Source organism: Rhineura floridana, chromosome 8 (assembly GCF_030035675.1).
Source record: "Rhineura floridana isolate rRhiFlo1 chromosome 8, rRhiFlo1.hap2, whole genome shotgun sequence".
In the NCBI taxonomy this organism is placed as follows: Eukaryota; Metazoa; Chordata; class Lepidosauria; order Squamata; family Rhineuridae; genus Rhineura; species Rhineura floridana.
The window spans coordinates 115,730,872-115,754,796 of record NC_084487.1 but is presented as its reverse complement, the minus strand read 5'-3'; the positions used below and the strand labels follow the sequence as shown (position 1 = coordinate 115,754,796).

The following is a 23,925-nucleotide window of genomic DNA, read 5'->3' as shown; positions in this document are numbered from 1 at the left end:
TAAACCCACTGTGTCATATTCTATTTTAAGGAGGTGGCTGTAAAAAAGAACCATTAATTGGAACATCTTGGGAACACTACAGATTAATTCCATCCACTGAGCAGCATAAGAAATGCAGCAGAGAAAGGAACATAAGAAGGACATCTCTTGATAGGAAGCTATTATCTAAATTAATTTTTTTTTAAAGTTTAGTGATGCTGATCTCATGCACTACAAGGAATGTGTGACCTAAACATTGTAATACAGCTTGGGAATATAACATGCCTGGCTACTTTTTCTTGGTTTATCTCTGCTAAAAACACAAATATAAATCATGCTAAAGTTAAAACTGGAAGTTGTAGGGGAGAAAAATAAAGGCGTACATCTCACTAAATTATATTGTAGATATGTACTCCCTTTTTGTCTTAATGTATTTCAAACCTTGTCTGTCTTTTCATTATGTTTGCATTTGCATAACTATTGATTGTTTTGGGGACTTGTACATTATGAAATCAGCCTGTATTATACGAGAATGGCTGTATACTATAGCCAGTGTGGATTTTCCACATTCCACAGTGTTAAATTGAAAATACCCCCATGCCATTCTGATGGTTCCCATAAGCTCATTTCAAAATAAAACCTTACAAAACATATAGTCCAGAACTCAGAAACGCTTGCTTAACAACCATCTCAATTTTCATGGCGATACACAAAACAGTCAGAGAGAAAAGAGAGTTCAAAGTCTAAAAAGAAAGAAAAAAAACCCAGAGCCCTTTGGGACTTTTTTCTGTCAGAGTTCTCATAATCTGTTGAAATTAATTAAAAATCAGCCATGTTCACAGAGTACCTGTAATCCTAATACTGACCTTGCCTCATACTCTGACCTTCATCTTCTGCAGTTTAAAAGTAAAAAAAATGCCTGGCTGATTTTTAATTAATTTAAGAATTTTGCATTGAACTGAATGATAATGTGGGGCATGCTCAGTAAGAACCAACTGTCAGTGTTCTAAAAACCAGACTCAAAACATAACCTCCAGTCTGAAACACAAAAGGCTGTCTTCACCTTCATATGACACTGACCAATACAAAGGCTTTGAAATTAATAAAAAATAAATTTGACACAGATTTCTAGGATGAATAATGAGAGAAATATAATTTTCTAGGTTAGATTCCCTGTAGAAACAGTTGGTAACACAGGAAAGATGCAAAGTATGAAGAACACCAACAAACATACAAAAATATAATTCTCCATCTTTGGAGATGGCAGGTGTTGCCACCACTCACCACATGCTACCAAATTCTTCCAAGCTACACAGGAAGTGGATTGGACTGTGAAAGACCAACCCAAATTGTGTTTGCATTTTGACAAATTTGTTGGGCAGTGCAATATCTCAGAGAGGAGGTCAGTTCTCCTGCACCTCTGGTGCATTCACTATAGCTGCCCAATTTCCCTGCTTTTTAAAGTTGTATAGAAATATCTGTTGGCTATATGTATGTTCTTAAACCGCAAGGTTTTTTGCCTATTAGTGAATCATTGTATAGATCAGTGGTTCCCCAATTCCCCCCCCCATGAGCACTTAAGAACTGCTGAGGGTCTTGGTGGACCACTTGATGATTTTCCCACCACCACCTGTTGGGGCAATTGTAATATGCTGTGCTAGATGCTGCATGATTTAAACTGTATTTTCATTGCTTCTTTTATTTATTTAATACTGCATTTTATTTTTTTGCAATTTGATTCAAATTCCGTAGAATTGAAATTGTAATACAATAAAATACAGTGTAAGAAATAAAAGAGGCAATAAAAATGAAATTAAAATAAATATGAACATTTAATGCGATGGTCTAGCATCTTCAACCACAAATCCACAGATGTGCCACAGACCACCTGAATGAAGTTTGTGGACCACTGCTGGTCTACATACCACAGTTTGGGAACCTCTGGCATAGGTGAGAACTTTCAGAATGAAGAGATCTGGTAAATGGTCCCTGCTAGTAAATTAAGGTTTTTTATGGTCTTTTTCTCCATCTTTTTGACTCTAGAAAATATTTAATTGCCATCAGAAGTTTGTGGCTTTGGGGACTGAAAGGAATGAGAGTAGGAAGCTGAAAGGAGAAGCCAGGCATTGATAAAAGTGCTATTAGTGGGACAAAGGCTGACGGGGAGAGGATGGTTGCAATCACCCCTTTACAAGTTACCTTTAAAAGCGTACTTTTTTTCCCCCAGTACTGGCAATTACACTAAATATTTCCTAATTTACATCCCTATTTTTCCTCATAAAATATTCTATCTAGCATAGTAGCACTTAATGACCAAGGTTAAAGTACTAAGCCTAGCAAGTACATGGCCCAGCAAGTCATGGATAATTTACATTCCTTTTAGGAGCCATCATTACATTTGCTCCTAGTTCAAAGTTTCTTCTCTCAAGTTAATGAAGACACAGAATGAGGGGGGGGAGTGTATAGCTGGCAACCGAACAAAGGATATAAATATAGCTGACCAAATAGCCTCTCGTAAGACCTTGCTGCCTCCTTTGTTTCAGAACTGCATCTGATGATACTGGGAAGGAGAAGAGAATGTCCAGAAGGCACCACCAGCTTGGTGTAATAGTTGGGCCTTTTTTTGCCGCTATTCTTTTTGCCATGTTTGCCATTTCCAGCCTTTTCCAATCTGGTGTTCTCTGGAACTTTGTTGGACTCCAACTCTCATGCAATTCCCTGTATTCCTGACCATTGGTTATGCTGGGTAGGACTGATGTGAGTTGGAGTCTGACAGCATGGAGAGCACAAGGTTGGAGAAGGCTGATCAGTTCATGTTGTCTGAAGTAAATTGGTGATGTCTAAAGACATCAGTGCGAACAGCTCTATAGTACTGGATCTATTTCCAAAAGGCAGGCCCTCCATTTTCTTCTTATGAAGACTTGAGATCTTTTGTACAACTCCAACTCAATTAGTCAATGAGACCTTCATTACCACCTAAAGACTGAGTAAAACCTCAGAGCTTAATACCATGCATGCACGTGAAAATTTTCCTGAAAATGGTCAGCCAAATATATGCATCAAAACACCTTCAGACATAAATGACAAGCAAGCAAAGAGTGCTTTTACTAACTGGTTGCATCTGCTTTTGCCACTTCCCTGCAGTTTAAAAACATCTTTTTTAAAAAGCATTAAAAAAAAACTTAAAAAGCAATTCCAACACAGATGCAGACTGGGATAAGGTCACTATTTAAAAGGCTTGTTGAAAGAGGAAGGTGTTCAGTAGGTGCTGAAAAGATAACAGAGATGGCAGCAGTCTAATATTTAAGGGGAGAGAATTCCAAAGGGTAGGTGCCGCAACACTATAGGTCTGCTTCCTATGTTGTGTAGAATGTGCCTCCTGATAAGATTGTATCTGTAGGAGGCCCTCACCTGCAGAGCACATTGATCTACTGGATATATAAGGGGTAAGACAATCTTTCAGGTATCCTGGTCCCAAGCTGTATAGAGCTTTGTATACCAAAAGCCAGAGCCTTAAAATTAGCTCGGTAGCTAATGAGCAGCCAGTGCAATTATTCAGCAGCAGGGTGACTTGTTGGCGATACCCTGACCCAGTGAGCAGGCTCGCTGCTGCATTTTGCACCAGCTGCAGCTTCCAGACCAATCTCAAGGGCAGCCCCGCATAGAGAGCTTTACAGTAATCCAGCCTGGAGGTTATCACTGCATGGGCAACAGTGGTCCGGCTATCCTGGTTCAGAAATGGCCGCAGCTGTCTTATCAGCCGAAGCAGATAAAAGGCACTCCTAGCCACGGAGGTCACCTGGGCCTCTAATTACAAAAATGGATCCAGGAGCAACTTCAGACTATGAACCTGCTCTTTCAGAGGGAATACAACCCCATCCAAAGCAGGCAACTGACCAATTATCTGAACTTGGGAACCACAGTGCCTCTGTCTTGCTAGGATTCAGGCTCAGTTTATTGGCGCTCATCCAGCCCATCACCAAGTCCAGGCACCGGCCCAGGGCTTGCACGGCCTCTCCCAATTCAGATGTTGCAGAGCTGGGTATCATCAGCGTACCACCCCAAATCTCCTGATGACTGCTCCCAAGGGCTTCATATAAATATTAAACAGCATGGGGGACAAGATGGTACCCTGCCGTACCACATAGCAGAACTGCCAGGGGGCTGAATGACAATTGCCCTATGCTGTTCTTTGAAAATGACCCCTGGAGATAGGACCGGAACCACTGTAAAACAGTGCCTCCAGTACCCATCTCACCAAATCGGCCCAGAAGGATACCATGGTCAATGGTATCAAAAGCCACCAAGATCAAGTAAGAGTAACCTCTCCTGATAGAGGACATCCATCCTCCTGATAGAGGGCATCAGGGTGACCAAGGCTGATTCAGCCCCATAACCAGGCCTGAACCCAGATTGGAATGGGTCAAGATAATTTGTTTCATCCAAGAGTACCTGCAATTGCTGTGCCACAACCCTCTCAATCACTTTCCTTAAAAAGGGGGGTTTGCAACCAGGTGGTAGTTGTCACAAACCAAAGGGTCCAGGGTGGGCTTTTATTTATTTATTTATTTATTTTATTACATTTTTAGACCGCCCTATAGCAATAAGCTCCCAGGGCGGTGTACAGCATAATAAAACAGGTTAAAATACAAGTGGATGTAGATACACAATAAAACATAATTAAAAATTTTCAATTTTAAATTCAAATTTTAAAATTTTTAAAATTTTTAAAATGCCTGGGCGAAGAGGTAGGTCTTTACCTGGCTCCGAAAAGATAACAAAGAAGGCGCCAGGCGTATCTCATCAGGGAGGGCGTTCCATAGTTCGTGGGCCACCACTGAGAAGGCCCTAGCTCTAGTTATCGTTCTCCGTGCCTCCCTATGCGTTGGGACACAGAGAAGGGCCTTCGACGTCGAGCGCAGCGACCGGGTAGGTACATAGCGGGAGAGGTGTTCCGCCAGGTATTGCGGTCCGATGCCATTAAGGGCTTTATAGGTAAGAACCAACACTTTGAATCTGGCCTGGAAACATATTGGTAGCCAGTGCAGCTGGGCCAGGACAGGTGTTATATGATCAATTTTTTTTGTCCCAGTAAGAACTCTGGCCGCAGCATTCTGCACCAGCTGAAGTTTCCGAACCGTCTTCAGAGGTAACCCTACGTAGAGTGCATTACAGTAGTCCAATCTAGAGGTTACCAGAGCATGGATAACTGTGGCAAGGTTCTCCCTATCCAGATAGGGTCGTAGTTGGGCTACCAGCCGAAGCTGGTAGAACGCATTCCGTGCCACCGAGGCTACCTGAGCCTCCAGTGACAGGAGCGGATCTAATAAGACCCCCAAACTACGGAACTGCTCCTTTAGGGGGAGTGTAACCCCATCTAGGGCAGGTCGGACATCAACCATCTGGGCAGAGAGCCCCCCCACCAACAGCATCTCAGTCTTGTCAGGATTGAGTCTCAGTTTATTAGCTCTCATCCAGTCCATTATCGCGGCCAGGCAGTGGTTTAGTACATTAACAGCCTCACCTGAAGAAGATGAAAAGGAGAAGTAGAGTTGCGTATCATCAGCATATTGCTGGAAACGCACTCCAAATCTCCTAATGACCTCGCCCAGCGGCTTCATATAGATATTAAAGAGCATGGGGGACAGAACTGAACCCTGTGGGACCCCATATTGGAGTATCCAGGGACTCGAGTAATGCTCCCCAAACACCAACTTCTGGAGACGATTCTTGAGGTAGGAGCACAGCCACCGCCAAGCAGTACCTCCAACTCCTAAGTCCGCAAGACGTCCCAGAAGGATACCATGGTCGATGGTATCAAAAGCCGCTGAGAGATCAAGGAGAACCAACAGAGTTACACTCCCTCTGTCTTTCTCCCGACAGAGGTCATCATACAGGGCGACCAAGGCTGTTTCTGTACCAAACCCCGGCCGAAAGCCCGATTGACATGGATCCAGATAATCAGTTTCATCCAAGAGAGCCTGGAGCTGGTGAGCGACCACACGCTCTAAAACCTTGCCCAGGAACGGAACATTTGCTACCGGTCTATAGTTGTCAAGATTTTCAGGGTCCAAGGAGGGTTTCTTTAGGAGCGGTCTCACCACCGCCTATTTCAGGCAGGGTGGTACCACTCCCTCTCGTAAAGAGGCATTGATCACCTCCTTGGCCCATCCGGCTGTTCCGTTCCTGCTAGCTTTTATTAGCCATGAGGGGCAAGGATCCAGAGCAGAAGTGGTCGCCCGCACGTGTCCAAGCACCTTGTCCACGTCCTCGAGCTGAACCAACTGAAATTCATCCAATAAAACAGGACAGGACTGTGCTCCGGACACCTCATTAGGCTCAACTGCTACAATATTGGAGTCAAGGTCCCGGCGGATGTTTGTGATCTTATCTTGGAAGTGTCTCGCAAACTCATTGCAGCGGGCTATTGATGGTATTATTGCGTTCTGAGGACCAGAGTGTAAAAGTCCCCGAACAACCTTATAAAGTTCCACTGGGCGGTTAGAAGATGACTGAATGGAGGCAGCAAAGTACTGCTTCTTCGCTGCCCTCACCGCCTTCACATAGAGCTTGGTAGAGATCTTCACAAGTGCAAGACCACAGCCGTCGGGAGTTCGTCTCCATTTGCACTCAAGCCGTCTCCTTTCTTGCTTCATCACTCTTAGCTCCGGGGTAAACCACGGAGCCAATTGAGCTCTGCAGAGGAGAGGGCGCACCGGGGCGATCGTGTCAACTGCCCGGGTCATTTCCGTATTCCACAGATTGACCAGGGTTTCGACAGGAGCGTCAGTTTTATCAGCCGGAAAACTCCCCAGAGCCTTCTGAAAACCTTCAGGATTCATTAGTCTCCGGGGGCGGACCATCTTAATTGGTCCTCCACCCTTGCAGAGGGGAGAAAACATTGTGAGCCTACACCTCAATAGGCGATGATCTGTCCATGACAGAGGAATAGATGTAAAATCCCTCACTCCCAGATCACCATCCCCTGCTCCAGTAGCAAAAATTAAGTCTAGAGTGTGCCCTGAAATATGCGTAGGGCCAGTAACAAATTGAGACAGCCCCATGGCTGTCATGGAGGCCATGAAGTCCTGAGCTGCCCCAGACAAAGCGGTCTCGGCATGAATGTTGAGATCCCCCAATACCATAATTTGGGGGATCGCAACACCAAACCCGAGACCACCTCCATCAGCTCAGTTAGGGAGGCTGTTGGGCAGCAGGGTGGACGGTACACCAACAGTATTCCCAGTCTGTCTCGCTGACCCAACGTAATATGGAGACACTGCAGACCATTAGCTACCTGGATAGGGTGCCTAATGAGAGGGATGGAACTTCTATAGACCACAGCGATTCCCCCTCCCCGACCCTTGGATCTACCCAGATGCTGAACCGAGTACCCAGGTGGGCACAGCTGGGAGAGATTAATGCCTCCCAGATCGCTCACCCATGTCTCAGTAATAAACGCCAGATCGGCCGCCTCATCCACAATTAAATCATGGATGAGGGAAGCTTTATTATTTACCGATCTGGCATTAAGAAGCAGCAACTGGAGATCCGAGAGATGGCTGATAGAACTACCAGCAATCCTGTGGATGTGGGGAGGACTGGAACACGGTACAGCCACCAATTGTCTGGGCCGAGTTCCCCTCAGTCGGCATGTCCTCCTCACAACGCCATACCTCCCATTACCCGTCACTACGCTAACAGGGGCTCCCTCTGGTCCCCCCTCCCAATACCCTATCCTCCCGCCCAGGCACATAATAAAATAAAAATAAAATAAAATAAAAATACACACACACTCACAACATACAGTCATACAAACATCCACTCATTCCATTCAGGTCTACACAACAACCACAGTCCCGTGCTCCATGCGCACCAACGCAGCTCTCAAACCGTTCTTCCCGGGAAAAGCGCCACCTGGAGCCTGGTCCTGCAAGGTGCCCACGTGCAGAGCAGGAGCCCAAGAAGGAGAGAGCAGAAATGTTGGCCAAGCAGCAGCAGCAAAGCAGGCAGATGGCTCTCTCTCCCTGGGCGGTGATGGTCCTCCTCCCTTGCAGGCACTGGATCTCCCAAGCCCCCTCAGCCAGCCGGCTTATATATCCCCTCCAAAGAAGGGACAGGTGGAACAGTATCAGGCACAGCTGGCTGAGTACCTGGGGCCTGGTCCTGCAAGGTGCCCACATGCAGAGCAGGAGCCCAAGAAGGAGAGAGCAGAAATGTTGGCCAAGCAGCAGCAGCAAAGCAGGCAGATGGCTCTCTCTCCCTGGGCGGTGATGGTCCTCCTCCCTTGCAGGCACTGGATCTCCCAAGCCCCCTCAGCCAGCCGGCTTATATATCCCCTCCAAAGAAGGGACAGGTGGAACAGTATCAGGCACAGCTGGCTGAGTACCTGGGGCCTGGTCCTGCAAGGTGCCCACGTGCAGAGCAGGAGCCCAAGAAGGAGAGAGCAGAGATGTTGACCAAGCAGCAGCAGCAAAGCAGGCAGATGGCGCTCTCTCTCCCTGGGCGGTGATGGTCCTCTTCCCTTGCAGGCACTGGATCTCCCAAGCCCCCTCAGCCAGCCGGCTTATATATTCCCTCCAAAGAAGGGACAGGTGGAACAGTATCAGGCACAGCTGGCTGAGTACCTGGGGCCTGGTCCTGCAAGGTGCCCACGTGCAGAGCAGGAGCCCAAGAAGGAGAGAGCAGAAATGTTGGCCAAGCAGCAGCAGCAAAGCAGGCAGATGGCTCTCTCTCCCTGGGTGGTGATGGTCCTCCTCCCTTGGTGATCAGGAGCGACCGGATCACCACCTCTTTCAGAGCAGCTGGAAGCACTCCCTCCCACAATGATGCATTTACCACACCCTGGATCCTCTCAGTCACACCCCCTCGGCAAGCTTTAATAAGCCAAGAAGGGCAAGAGTTGAGAGGACACGTTGGTGGCCGCATCGTCACAAGCACCTTGTCCACATCAGGCCGTGTCAGCTGAAACTGATCCTAAGATGTTGCAGCAGACATTGTACTGGACATCTCACTGGGAACTACAGTAGATGTGGACGGTGCATCAGTATTGCTACGGAGGCGAGCAACTTTATCCTCAAAGTGCCTTGCAAACAATTCACAGTGGGCCTCCAAAGGGTCTAAAACTCCATTTCCTGGAGTTGATGTCCCCCATACTATTTAATATCTACATGAAACCGCTGGGAGAGGTTATCCGGAGTTTTGGGGTTCAGTGTCACCAATATTTATTATTATTTATTATTATTTATTAAATTTATATACCGCCCGACTAGCAATAGCTCTCTGGGCGGTGAACATAAAATAGTATAAAAATACAATGAATAACAAAATAATATTAAAATACAATCAACAATACAATAAACATTATTAAAATTAGATCAATGTAACTTAAAATGCTTCAGAGAATAGGAAGGTTTTGACCTGGCGCCGGAAGGAAAGCAGAGTCGGCGCCAGGCGTACTTCCTCAGGGAGACTGTTCCATAGTTCGGGGGCCACCACTGAGAAGGCCCTAGATCTTGTCATCACCCTCCGGGCCTCCCTGTGAGTTGGAACCCGGAGGAGGGCCTTCGTAGCAGAACGTAGTGCACGGGCCGGTTCATATCGGAAGAGGCGTTCCGCAAGGTATCGTGGTCCCGCACCGTATAAGGCTTTATAGGTTAATACCAACACTTTGAATCTAGCCCGGAAACATATTGGCAACCAGTGCAAGCTGGCCAGAACAGGTGTTATATGCTCGGACCGCTTGGTCCTTGTCAGCAATCTGGCCGCCGCATTTTGCACTAGTTGTAGCTTCCGAACTGTCTTCAAAGGTAGCCCTACGTAAAGCGCATTACAGTAATCCAAACGTGAGGTTACCAGAGCATGTACCACTGATGTAAGGTCCTCTTTACTCAAATAGGGACATAGCTGGGCTACCAACCGAAGTTGGTAAAACGCATTCCTAACCACCGAGGCTACTTGAGCCTCAAGTGAGAGGGAAGAGTCTAAAAAGACTCCCAGACTACGAACCCGGTCCTTTAGGGGGAGTGTAACCCCGTCCAGGACAGGGTATATATCCACCATCCGATCAGAGAACCCGTCCACCAACAGCATCTCAGTCTTGTCTGGATTGAGCTTCAGTTTGTTAACTCTCATCCAGTCCATTGTCGAGGCCAGGCAACGGTTCAGCAAATCGACAGCCTCACCTGAAGAAGATGAAAAGGAGAAGTAGAGCTGCGTGTCATCAGCATACTGATGACAACGCACTCCAAAACTCCTGATGACCTCTCCCAACGGCTTCATGTAGATATTAAAAAGCAGGGGGGACAAAACTGACCCCTGCGGGACCCCATATTGGAGAGCCCGCGGTGTTGAGCAATGTTCCCCAAGCACTACCTTCTGGAGACGACCCGCCAAGTAGGAGCGGAACCACTGCCAAGCAGTACCTCCAACTCCCAACTCCGCGAGCCTCTCCAGAAGGATACCATGGTCGATGGTATCAAAAGCCGCTGAGAGATCAAGGAGAATCAACAGAGTTACACTCCCTCTGTCTCTTTCCCGACATAGGTCATCGTACAGGGCGACCAAGGCTGTCTCAGTGCCAAAACCGGGCCTAAAACCCGATTGAAATGGATCTAGATAATCAGTTTCATCCAATAGCGCCTGGAGCTGGCCAGCAACCACCCGTTCCAAGACCTTGCCCAGGAATGGAACATTCGCCACTGGCCTGTAGCTGTTAAAATTGTCTGGGTCCAAGGAAGGCTTTTTCAGGAGTGGTCTCACCACTGCCTCTTTCAGACAGCCCGGGACCACTCCCTCTCGTAAAGAGGCATTTATCACTTCCTTGGCCCAGCTACCTGTTCCATTCCTGCTAGTTTTTATCAGCCAGGAGGGGCAAGGATGCAGTACCGAAGTGGTTGCACGTACCTGTCCAAGCACCTTGTCCACGTCCTCGAGTTGAACCAACTGAAGCTCATCCAACAAAACAGGACAAGACTGTGCTCCGGACACCTCACTAGGATCTACTGCTATAACTTGAGAGTCTAGGTCCCGGCGGATACATGAGATCTTATTCTGGAAGTGATCGGCAAACTGATTACAGCGGGATGTAATATGCGGATGACACCCAACTCTATTCCTCCTTTCCACCTAATGAAACCAAGGAAGCCGTCCAGGTCCTAAACCACTGCCTGGTATCAGTGATGGACTGGATGGGGACGAACAAGCTGAAACTAAATCCTGACAAGACAGAGGTGCTCCTTGTCAGTCGGAGGGCGGATCAGGGAATAGGGATTCAACTTGTGCTGGACGGGGTTACACTCCCCTTGAAATCTCAAGTTTGCACCTTGGGAGTACTCCTGGACTCGACTTTGAGCCTGGAGGCGCAGGTCTCTGGTGTGGCCGGGAGTGCCTTCGCTCAATTAAGATTTGTGCGCCAGCTGCGCCCGTTCCTTGACCTGTCAGACTTGACTACGGTAACACATGCCTTAGTTACATCCCGATTAGACTACTGTAACGCGCTCTACGTAGGGCTGCCTTTGAAGACTGCTCGGAAACTTAAATTGGTACAAAGAGCGGCAGCCAGAATGTTAACTGGAGCTGGGTTCAAAGAACATACTACTCCTTTGCTTTACCAGCTCCACTGGCTGCCAATCTGTTTCCGGGCACAATTCAAAGTGCTGGTTTTGACCTATAAAGCCTTATACGGCTTAGGTCCAGGCTATCTGTTAGACCGTGTCTCCCTCTATGAACCTGCCCGGATTTTAAGATCATCTGGTGAGGCCCTCCTTACTATTCCATCTTTCTCGCAAGTTTTTCTTGCCGAGACACAGAATAGGGCCTTTTCGATGGCTGCCCCTAGATTGTGGAATTCCCTCCCTAGCGAGGTTCGGTTGGCTTCCTCGCTATCGTCCTTTCGCGCCCAGGTGAAGACTGTTTTATTTAGGCGGGCTTTTAACTGAAAATGTTACAGTTTTAATCTATTTGATTTAATTTATTTTTAATTGTTTTTAACATGCATATTGGTTGTTCTGATTATTTATTGTTTTAATTGTGAGCCGCCCTGAGTTCCTTGGAAGAAGGGTGGGGTATAAGTATTTTAAATAAATAAAATAATAAAATAAATAAACAGACTCCTGACAATACGGACAGCTCCACTGGACAGCTACATGAGGATGCAGTGGTGGCAGAGAAGTGGGCCGCCTTCGCCACCCTCATGGCTGTGATGTTTTACTTGTGCCTGATCAGCCTCACAGCATGTCTTTCACCACTTGCACTCTAGCTGTTGTCCAGCCTGTTTCATTGCCCTGAGTTCACTGATGTACCAAGGTGCAAACTGAGCTCCATAATGCCAGAGAGGCGCTCAGGGGAAACCGTGTTAATAGCCCAATGTGCCTCATTGTTCCACAGCATGATAAGGGCTTCAACAGGGTCACCTGCTCTATCTGCTGGGAACTCCCCCAGGGCATTTAGGAATCCAGTGGATTATATTAGTCTGTGGGGGTGGACCATCTTAATCTGTTCACCATCCCTGCAGAGGGGGGTCAGAGCTGCAAGTCTAAACTTCACCAGGAAGTGGTCTGACCATGACAATGAGGTGACTTCCACCACCCCCATCTCCAGAACACCCCTTCCTCTATCTGGAGCAAAATAATGTCACTTATTGTTTTCCAAGCACTTCTCCAAGTCTTAACACTGTCAGCAGACCAGAGTATCCTAAGGTACCTTTTAAAATGCAAAAAATATGCACTATAGAACAGCTTTTCTTGAAATATGAGATAGGCTTCAAAACCTTCATTTGGGGGAAACCTCTGCTTTGCTATATTTTTTCCAATAGGTTCTGAATGGACCTGTAAAAAAATTACATACTCATGCCAATTTTTTGTTCTATCCAATCATCTAAGAGTGTCATAACATCATGAGTTTCCCTTTTCCTCTTCATGCATTGGCTGTCATTGGTAAGGATGGGGATATTTGCACCATGACAATGATGTATCACCTGGGGAGTACTTGGCAGGTATAGAGAGGGAATGAGCCACAGGGATGTAACATGTAGCCTGGCCTTAGGAGGGGGATAAAATGAGTAAATGCTGGGAGCTGAGGATGGAAGCAGGAGTCTACGTTTGGCTGGGAGATGTCAATACCTAAAGCTGATTAGACTGATAACCAGAAGAAAATTATATGAGTAACATGATATTGCCAAAGAGCAAATTTTAACTTGAAATAGACTTAAGTTGTTTTTGCATGAAAAGTAATCTCCTGAATGGTCTCCTAATATGAATTATGTTAAAATTCAAAATCAGATTAGACAATGAAAGCTAATGAGGCCTTGCATTTTTTTCCTTAGGGAGAACAGAAGCTTTATGATTCATCACCAGCTCTTCCACTAGGTGGCAGCAAGTAGATATTCATGGAACAAGATGTTATTCCACATGTCAAAAATAGTGACATTTTTTCTACCCATCTACAATCTTGTTAATAGCTGTTAATAAGATTGAAAGATGCAAACTTTTTTTATACCTAGAAGGGTAAAGCCATGATATCTGAATGATTACAAATAGCATAGTATGTAAATTGGTTTTGTAGTAAAACTTACCATTCAGTCACCAGTATGATTTTTAAAAAATGCATACTCTTGTATGAACTAATATTTCAAGCTGCTTCATACATGTGTATACATAATTTGATTTACACACATGATACATGACAACTGAATGTATGAATGACAGCATTAAAAATGTTATCTTTGGAGTGATCATAGGTGATAAGAAGGCTCTAGCTGCAGCACTAGAAAACAAATTGATGCAGAAACAGGACAGTAAAGACCTGCAAATGTACGCATGCCAAGCACACATGGACTGTCCATCCTACTTATCTTGCACTCTTGTGTCCTTAGCCTCTTTAGTCTTAATTCAACTGTAGCCCATCAGTACATCCGGATTATCATGGAGGCCAGCAGAATATGGGAATGTAGGTTTAAATCTGGCTATACAAATGGGCTTTGGGTAGACCATTGCAGGCCCAAACAGCTTTCTCAGATGGTATTAAGTCCCAAATCTCTTTTGCATGGGTCCACTACTTACTTTACATTTTCACCTTTCTCAGACCTCTAGCTACATATTCCTGATAGACTGAAATTTAGGTTCTGTAGCCATTTTGAAATCTGTTAGTGCTTCTACTTTTTGGACATGCAGAGGAAGGGGATTCATTTACTGGCTGGTGATGTCACAATGGCCTTTCCACTGAGAGTACTGTTGTTACTACTATTCCTAGGTAATGGGGCTATTGATGGCCTGTTTGCCAAGTAAAAGGTTCTCCAGACACAGTTGATGTTGTGCTCCCCTTCTTCTCTGATTTTCTGGCCATGTCTCTCCTGCCTGCCCCCAGTAAAGTGGTTTAGGAAGAGTATGGTTGACAGATTCGCACATGTATACATCCACAGACATTTTGTGGAACTTCATTACAGAAGAGTCTGTGAACACATTCATTCTCCCATCTTCTGGCAAACTTGTTGAGTATATTGTCAGGCTGCTAGAATGAGGACAGTGCAACAATGGGACTAGCAACATGTCCCCACAGATCCAGCATCCTTCCTTCTGCTATTTTATCTCTATAATATGGAAGTGGTCTTTTTGGGGGGGGGTTGGAGGGAGCTTTTTCAAAGGGAGAACATTCTATACCCCCAATTAATACAGGGCCATTGGATGTCTGTACTTGGTTGTTTCTCTGTATCAATAATGTATACCTCTGTACATTATTTATGAAAGAACATACTTTATGGAGTTTGTCACCAGTTGATTCCTTAGAAAATGATGGAAAAAGCAGTTATGGAAGTCTGTGGCCTGTGCCCACACTGCAACGTTATAAAGTATAAGCAATATAATTTGAAAGAGATTGTGATAGTGTTAATCCCCTGGTGAAAGGCAGGTTGATCATTTGACATTCAGTATGCCCTTTTTTTAGAAGGATGTTTCTTCTATGATGAATTTATTCAGTTCCTTTTTATTTTTTCTAGGTCCGTGTATTCACATTTTCTGTCGGTCAACATAATTATGACAAGGGACCCATACAATGGATGGCCTGCAAAAATAAAGGTACTGTGCCCTTGTGTCTCTTTATCACATAACCACAGCTCTGTGTCATCTAAAATTCTTTGCTTTTTAGATGAGCTCAGAAACAAATCAGGAGACATGTTGGGCATGAGAATATAATTTAATTAGAGGTGAGAATATTTCAGCTGTTCCATTTTTATATTGCTTCTGTGAATCACTCTGTCCTGTATTCCTCTTCTTTTGAATTCTGAGGTAAATTATGAATGCAATTTGTAACAAATTTCTGTTCCATCCATTCATTTGCATATTTCCTCTTCTATAACACTGTAAGGCTGCCAGGTCTCAGGCTCTGGCCCCAAAGCTCACATTTTGGGGTTCATTCTGAGGGCTGCAAAATAAATCTCAGGACCATCATCAGTTAGTCTGGCATTCCTGCACGCTTGATGACTTCTTCTAAGTGTACTGATGTGCTAGGCCTTCTGACCTGTGCCCGCCTATGGTAAATATTGCACCTATTGCTTGCACCAACATTTATGAAAGATAAGCAATGGAAAGTAGTAGTGGATTGTCCTGGCGACATAGTTGCTGAACAGACCTGGGAAATGTGGTTTAAAAAGTTTCTTACTCATCATCCATAAGAGGTTGTTAATAAGGAAGAAGCAGCAGCAGTGTTTTTTCCAATTTCTCTCATTTTCTTTTGCTCCACCCTTTTACTGCTGGGCCAGCCCACATACCAGATTCTTGCCTTTCAAGAATTGGCAAGCCTATGACATCACTAAGCCCCATCTCTTGAGGTGTCAGGATGTTGGAGAACTGGCAGCTCGTACAAGTGCACTTATAAGACACTGTGAAAAGAAGTGATATGAATGCCTTAAGATTCTTTTTGTGTATGGCATTTTACTGATATACATGTACTCCTGCACAACGCTGAAGCACCGTGCAAGAAGAATCTTAATGCAGTCAAATATGTGTTCTCATCAAGGCTGCTTTTTGAAGGGTTTTATCAGTGCAAATGTATTCATTAATAATTTTTTATGGTGGAAGGGGGATGGAATATAAATGAACTAAAGGAATTAAAAGCACACTGCAAGTGCAAAAAATAGAAATAATAATAATATGATAGAAAAATTGGCAATAACAACAACAACTTTTTAAAGTATCAATTCCAGTTCAGAAATCACACCAGGTGATTTGGGACTCTAAAATCTGGAGCGGAATTTGGATGAGAAGAACTTAATCCCTACATCTTATTCATTGGTTGGTGAGAATCTTCAGACTTCAGAATCTGAGGCAGTCAGGTCTTCCTTCACACATACCATCAGGGGCATGTGGGTTGCTTCCCTCTGGCAAAATCTCAGACCACTAGGATGTATTGTTTATGAATACCAGTATGATGCTAGCTAACTAATCAGGAGGAAGTCTGCTACCGAATCTTTGATGACCTTATTAGCTAGATGGTAATAGTATTGGAAAGACCCATGCTAGTGACGCAACTCATGTAATTCTGATATTACCCCACATCATGTGCTCTTGGGTGAGACTGGAGAATGATACTGCAATGAAGCTCCAAATTTATTTATTTATTTAGAGTATTTCTAAACTTCCAACTTGTTTAAAAAAATACCATGGTGGTGTACAATAAAATCATTAAAATATCATAAAATTATGAAATAATGAAATACAGAACAAATGACCAACATTGAATGAAATTAAAATTCAAAAGAATACTTGCTGAAACAGAGAGAGCATTTTCAGCAGGTTATGAATATCAAAATTGTAGGTGCCTGTCTGATTTCAATGGAAACAGAGCTCCATAGTACTGATGCCCCTATGCTAAAAAAACCCACCTATTTTATGTTTCATATTTCAGGTTACTATTATGAAATTCCATCCATTGGTGCCATCAGAATAAACACACAGGTATGTTTGCAACAATTTATAAAGCAGTACAAGTTTTATAATAAATCAAATACCTTGCATGAAAATCAGTCATCTTAATCAGTTATAGAAATGTACCTCATAGGACAGTTTTTGGACAAGTTTGCATGGATGAGACCTTTTGCCAAAGCATTCCAAATAAGTTTGTGAGAATTTCTGCTCAAGAATATCCATTGAGCTGGTCCCAGTGGCATCATATAGATAAGGCATAGGGAACCTGTAGCCATCTAGATGTTGGTGGATTCCAACTCCCATCAGCCCTAGCCAGCATGATCAATGGTTAGGGAAGGTATGACCCATAGTCCAGCAACATCTGGAGAGCCACAGGTTCCCCAACCCTGGTATGGATGCATAAGGGACAGAACAAAACAGGGTTACACTCCCCCTGTCTCCCTCTCAATTCAGGTTATCAAGCAGTGCAACCAAAGCTGTGTCAGTGCCCAAACTGGACCAGAAGCCAGATTGAAATGGGTCAAGATTTTGTTCTTCCTCCATGCACACCTGCAGTTGCAAGGTCACCACCCTTTCAGACACCTTGCCCCAAAAGGAAATATTAGTGATTAAGCAAAGCTGTCGCATAGCGTCCAGAAAGGACCTCTTTAGGAGGGGTCACACCACTGCCTCTTAAAGCAGCTGGGACCACTCTCATCCTGCAAAGAGGCATTTAATCTTCCTGGATCCACCCAATCCCCTCCAGTTAGTTCTTAAAAGCCAAATGGGCAAAGGTTGATTAAACATTTGATTGATCAAATTCCCTCAAGCACCTTATCCACATCCTAAGACCACAGCAACTCTGGGTATATACTAGCACTGTTCCCCATATCTCATCAGGAACTATACTCACCAAACTTCAGAATTATGGCACAGTTGACATTTGCTTGAAGGCTTCACACCTGAGTTTATTCTTTTTTTAAAAAAAATGCTGACTAGCTTATTTAATTGTTTTCTTTAACAGGAGTACTTGGATGTTTTGGGGAGACCAATGGTTCTGGCTGGAAAACAAGCCAAACAAGTCCAGTGGACTAATGTTTACCTGGATGCACTGGTATGATGTACACTTGCATGATGTAGTAAAAACATATAATTTGAACATAAAAGCATTGCATTAAAAACATTCATTGCACGTCAATGTAGTACTGCAAAAAATGGTCCTATTAATGTGGGTGACGCAACTGGGAAGGACTGCAAGCATTCTAGGTGGGCTCAAAATTCAAAACAATCTCAGTGAAGACCAAGCTAGATTTTAAAATAATTAAATTCACCAAGAACAAATGTTAAAGCAGGAGAAAAGAGTCAAATGCGTTAGTATAGGGAGGGAGGAAAGGAGGGATATTATCTAGATTGTACCAGCATTTCCAAGAATGATTGAGGAATTGTGTGTATGATTCTGTGCCACAAAAGGCCAAAGCTGTTATCCGCAGGAGCATTGTTTCCACTTCGTGCTTCTCTATTAATTTCTGGTAAAAGCAGTACTGTATTCAGTTGTGGGAAGGAGGTTGACAACTTGGAAGCGCTTCAGAGGAGAGCAAAAATATGGCTAAAAGATCTAGAATACAAATCCTATGAAATAGGACTTGAAGGAAGTAGGGGGTTTAGCCTTGGGAAAATAAGAATCTGTGGGGATTTATCCTTGATTATTTTCTAATACCAAAAAAATGCCCAAATAAGAAATGCCTAGGAGAATAATTAAAGGTGTTAAAATATTACAAGGTAAATTTAGATTTAGGGACGTCTTAATTATAAAGACAATCTAGCTGGGGAGTTTGTGTCACTCTTGCATTGAAAGTAGGACACACCTTTTAGTTGTGGCATATCCTGTCTTGGGATTGGGGGTATACTAGACCAAGGGTGGGGATCAAGGGCCACCTTCCCTCAGGAATAATCTATCAGAGGTTCCGTATGGGTGCTGGGTGAGGCCAGAGCCAGTGGTAGGTGGTGCACCACATTTCCCCCCTCTCTTTCTGCCTTTTCCCTTCCTTCTCTTTCTGCCACTCCCCCCTCTTCGCCTGCTGCATGAAATGAGGCCAGAGGCTGCATCAAATTAGCCCAAGGGTTATATATGGCCCCAGGGCCACAGATTCTCCACTCCTGCACTAGGTTATCCTCTCCCCCATTCCATGCATGAAAGTTACTCATAGATAGGGCTAGTCCTATGGCTAACTTCAGCTCATTAATTTTAGTGGGTATACTCTGAGTAAGACTTAGGTGATTATTCACTAATAGCCAAAAAAACCCTTGCAGTTTAAGAACATGCCTATAGCCAACAGATATTTCTATCCAACTTTAAAAAGCAGGGAAATTGGGCAGCTATAGTGAATGCACCAGGGGAGCAGGAGACCTGACCTCTTCTCTGAGATATTGGACTGCCCTACCAATTTGTAAAAATGCAAATACAATTTGAGTTGGTCTTTCACAGTCCAATCCACTTCCTGTGTAGCTTGGAAGAATTTGGTAACATGTGCCTCTCAGTATATGGTGAGTGGTGGCAACACCTGCCATCTCCAAAGATGAAGAATCACATTTTTGTATGTTTGTTGGTGTTCTTCATACTTTGCATCTTTCCTGTGTTACCAACTGTTTCTACAGGGAATCTAACCTAGAAAATTATATTTCTCTCATTATTCATCCTAGAAATCTGTGTCAAATTTATTTTTTATTAATTTCAAAGCCTTTGTATTGGTCAGTGTCATATGAAGGTGAAGACAGCCTTTTGTGTTTCAAACTGGAGGTTATGTTCTGTTTCTATTTTGGGTGCATTAACAGTTGAATCTGAAACTGCAGTTTGATGTAAAATCAGACTGATTACAATATGTTGCTACTTAAGCAATAACTCTAGCTGTTGGAAAAAATGAACTTGGCCTGCCAAGTGGCATGTTTTCAGCCTGATATGCTTAAACCACTCCACTTAAGGAAAGGTGGGCATGGTCAGTTAAACACATAGAGCACACATAGACATTTGCTAGAATATATTTCATCTCCCACTGTTTTATCTTGTGCAAACTGAGACACTCCCCATGTCCATTGGAACCTATTCTGCAGAATAGTCAGTGCCATTATTCCACAACTGTTTTTGGAGTTTTTTTTAGTGTTGCAAGTGTTGCTATATTTCACATATTCACAGAAACAGAAGCAAAAGAAAATGATTTACTATAAGAAACCACTAAAATTGCAAAGTAAATCAAACATATTTAAAGTGACTATCTGAACTATATCAACTGTCTTAATATTGTTGCTTCCGCCCTGCTCAAACAAGATCAGCACAGCACGTCTTGTTTCTGTTATTTGAGCTGATTGCAGGTGTTGCCACCACTCACCATATGCTCAGAGGCACATATTACCAAATTTTTCCAAGCTACACAGGAAGTGGATTGGACTGTGAAAGATCAACCCAAATTGTGTTTGCATTTCTGCAAATTTGTAGGGCAGTATAATATCTCAGAGAGAAGGTCAGGTTTCCTGCTTGCCTGGTGCATTCACTAGTTTCCCAATTTCCCTGCTTTTTAAAGTTTGATAGAAATATCTGTTGGCTATAGGTATGTTCTTAAACTGCAATTTTTTTTTTGGCTTATTAGTGAATTTCTCTGCTTTTTAATCCAGGAGGTAAGAAATGGGATCCTGTGCAAGTTTGCTGAGTATGGATTGATCATTTGCAAATTTATTGAGTTCAATGGGATTTAATCCCCTACAATCATGCTTAGGATGGGTGAAACTGACCACGGGGGATAGGGAAGGGAGGAGGAGGAAAGGCAGGGGTAGGGGAGGAGTAGGGAGGGGAGGAAGGGTAGAGGGGAGGAGGAGGATGGAAGCAGGTGGGAGGGGGAGGGCAGATTTGATCATTTGCATGCTTATTGAATTCAGTGCAATCATACTTAGCATATGTAAAAGTGACCATGGGGGGAGGAGGAGAAGAGGGCTGGAGTGGGCAGCGGAGGAGAAAGAAGGAAGAGGGGACGGGAGGAAAAAAGGAGGAAGAAGGGAGAGGAGAGGGGAAGGAGGGGAAAGGTAGGTCTGATCATTTCCATGCTTATTGGGTTCAGTGGGGTTTACTCCTGTGCAGTCATGGTTAGGATAGGTAAATTGACCATGGGGGAGGGGGAGGGGAGAGGAGAGAGAAGGAGGAAGGTAGGGGAGAGGGGAGTGGGAAAATGAGGAGGGAGGAGGGCGTGGCCAACAGAGCTGTGAAATGGCTGCATAACTTCACTGCTCTGTTCCTTCTGGATGGAAAAGCCTCCCTAATATTAAATCGGAACATCGCCTTATTCATAAATAAAAGCTATTTCGAGGGGGGAATGCTCTCCAGCATATTTAAAGGAAAAGAAGGCCTTTTGGAGGACTATTTTAAATCGCAAGACACAGAAGGCCCAAGCACAGCTAAAAGACAACTACTAGACAAGATGGCTTCCGGATCTCAGAAAAGCTCTAAAACAACACCTGCAGATGTGAATTTTGCGGGTGCTTCATAGAAGGAAGAGCTAGCTAAGCAATTTCAGTCTTTTAAACTGGACATAGCAAGTACCTGGGATGCCTCTTTTCAGCTCTTGGAGGTTAAACTGACGGACCTCGCTGCACGTTTGGATGATGTGCAATCATCATCAGAAGCACTGGATCTGAGCCTAACCAATTCAGAGGAACTTCTGCTACTCCGACATGAGAATAAGATTATAAAAAATAAGCTGGAGGACATCGAGAATCGGGTACGTAGATCGCATATTCGTTTTCATGGGATTAAAGAAGGGGCTGAAGAACACTCTGCATCAATGCTCTCCTTTTTGGCAGCATGGTTAAATTCTGTACTCCCAGGCCTAGAAATATCGGTAAATGATTTTGAACGAGCTCACCGGCCACTAGCTGCAAAACCCAATGATAAAGCACCCCCACGGGATATTATTGCTTGCTGTACAAGGTTCACAAAGAAAGAAGATTTAATGCGAGCCCTCAGAAAGATTAAAGATTTGCAGTTTGTTGGCAAGCCTGTTATAGTATTACAAAATTTATGCCCTGATATGCTGCAAAAGCAAAGAAATTTTAAACTGGTCACCACCCTCTTTCAGAAAGTGGGAATCAGGTACCGCTGGGGATTCCCATTTCGATTGATTGTCCTTAAGAATGGAGGGCTGCTGACAGCGAGCACCATGAAGGAGGCTGTATCCCTCCTGACAGCATGCAACATAGAACACCCTGAAGGGATCCAAAAGGAAGACATAGAAGCTGACGAAAACAACTAGCAACAGAGATATAACGGGCATTGAGAAAGCAGCAAGAAAAATCTTCACCCTTGCGAACTCACCCCTACAGAATCAACAGCTAATATCCATGCAGAAGCTCGATCTCTCACACCAAGTCCTTCTAATGCAAAATGAAGAGACTGTGCATCAATACTCACATACTTCTAACAAATTCTCCAGCGTTTAAACCTCCAAAATGATGTTGTTTGAGAAACAGCACGCAAGTCACCCGTATATTAATCTTGGTTGCCTCTAATATTAAAGGGAGGGGGTGCATGGGGGGAAGGAGGGGGGAATGATAGTTCTTTCTTCTCCCCTCTTTCCTCATTCCTTCCCATGTGTCCCCAAGACTTTTCTTCTTCTTTTTATCTCATGTTCCATCCGAGGGTGTGTGTGTGGCAAAACAAAGGAGATGGCAGCTCTTTGCAGTGGTCTTCTCCTTTCCATATTCTTTTTTACCTTTTTGCCTTCCCCCCAAAAAAGTTGTGTTTATCACAAGGGCCTAAGCCCTGGATCTATGTACTTTTGCATAGACATGGACTCGGTGTTTTCTACCGAGTCTGCAAGGTCAGGTCTCTAATGGCACCACTCAGGGACTTTAAGTTTTTCCCTATAAGGAAGGTCTTGTTATGTTGTTCAAGTTTAGCATTTGTTTCATCAGTTAGACCCCGTTGGATAAGGTTTGGGGTGGAAAGGGGCTCGTGGGGAAGGAAAGGTGGCTTATTTTGGTTGCTATTATTAAACCTTCAATTGATGTATTCCAAGTTAAATTGGTGGTTGTACATGGTGGATGTTAAGGGAGCAGAGGGGGGGAGGGGAGAAAGAAGGGGGGAAGAGGGTGAAAACCCCCCAAAAGATGTCATGAGTAATGTAAAAGTTCTAACCCTCAATGTGAAGGGGCTAGGTGACAAAGAGGCACAGAAGAACCCGTTGTATGAAAGGTATGGCCCTTGATATTACCTTCTTACAAGAAATACACTCACCCTGTACCTCTGAAACACTCTTGAAGCATAGCTATTTTGACAAGCAGTATTTAGCAGTTGGCTCTGCAAAGGCCCGTGGTACAGCAATTGTATTCAAGAGAAATTTCCCTTTTGAAGTGCAAAAAATAGTTAGACTCAGAAGGGCGCTTAATTTTTTTAGTGGACCTATTAGAGGGTTCCCATCCAATAACAATAGGCACATTATATGCTCCAAACTCAGGGCAATTAAACTTCTTAACTACAGCATTTTGGAGACTAAAGAAAATTGGGAAAGGGACTTTATTCTTGGGGGAGACCTAAATCTAAATTTAAAAGGGCTAGATCCGGAATTGCTTGTTAAATCCAAACTGCAAAAATCAATTATTAAAGGCAAACATAAAATATTAAAGAAAAAACTACAAATTCTACAAATGCTGCATAAATTTGGGCTAAAAGAAGTTTGGGCGGAACTGCACCCAGGGGACCATAGTTTCACTTTTTCTTCGAAGACCCATCAAACTCAGACATGCCTGGATAGCATTCTAGTATCAGAGACATTACTGACATGGGTGGAAAGTGCCACCGTAGGGACTATTAGAATCACTGATCATGCCCCTGTCATAGCATCCTTTTCAAACCTGAGCAGTCAACAAAACTCCCCAGTTTGGAGGGTTAACCCAATCCTTCTTACCACCCCAGGCAGCGCAAATACTATAAAAGACACTTAAAAAAATTATTTCACAGAAAATGAAACCCCAGAGACCTCTATCACTACCCAATGGGAGACCTCTA

The 23,925-nt window shown here is 44.0% G+C and overlaps 1 protein-coding gene across 5 annotated transcripts in view; it reads left to right on the top strand.

Annotated features, from left to right (window-relative positions):
* Positions 1-23,925, top strand: part of CACNA2D1 (calcium voltage-gated channel auxiliary subunit alpha2delta 1) — a 621,516-nt gene that overhangs the window by 483,842 nt on the left and 113,749 nt on the right. For all 5 annotated transcript variants that reach the window (XM_061582171.1, XM_061582168.1, XM_061582170.1 and 2 more), the window contains exons 13-15: positions 14,972-15,050; positions 16,879-16,928; positions 17,902-17,991. In XM_061582171.1, coding sequence (XP_061438155.1) covers positions 14,972-15,050; positions 16,879-16,928; positions 17,902-17,991 — 219 coding nt within the window. The remainder of the gene's footprint in view (positions 1-14,971; positions 15,051-16,878; positions 16,929-17,901; positions 17,992-23,925) is intronic.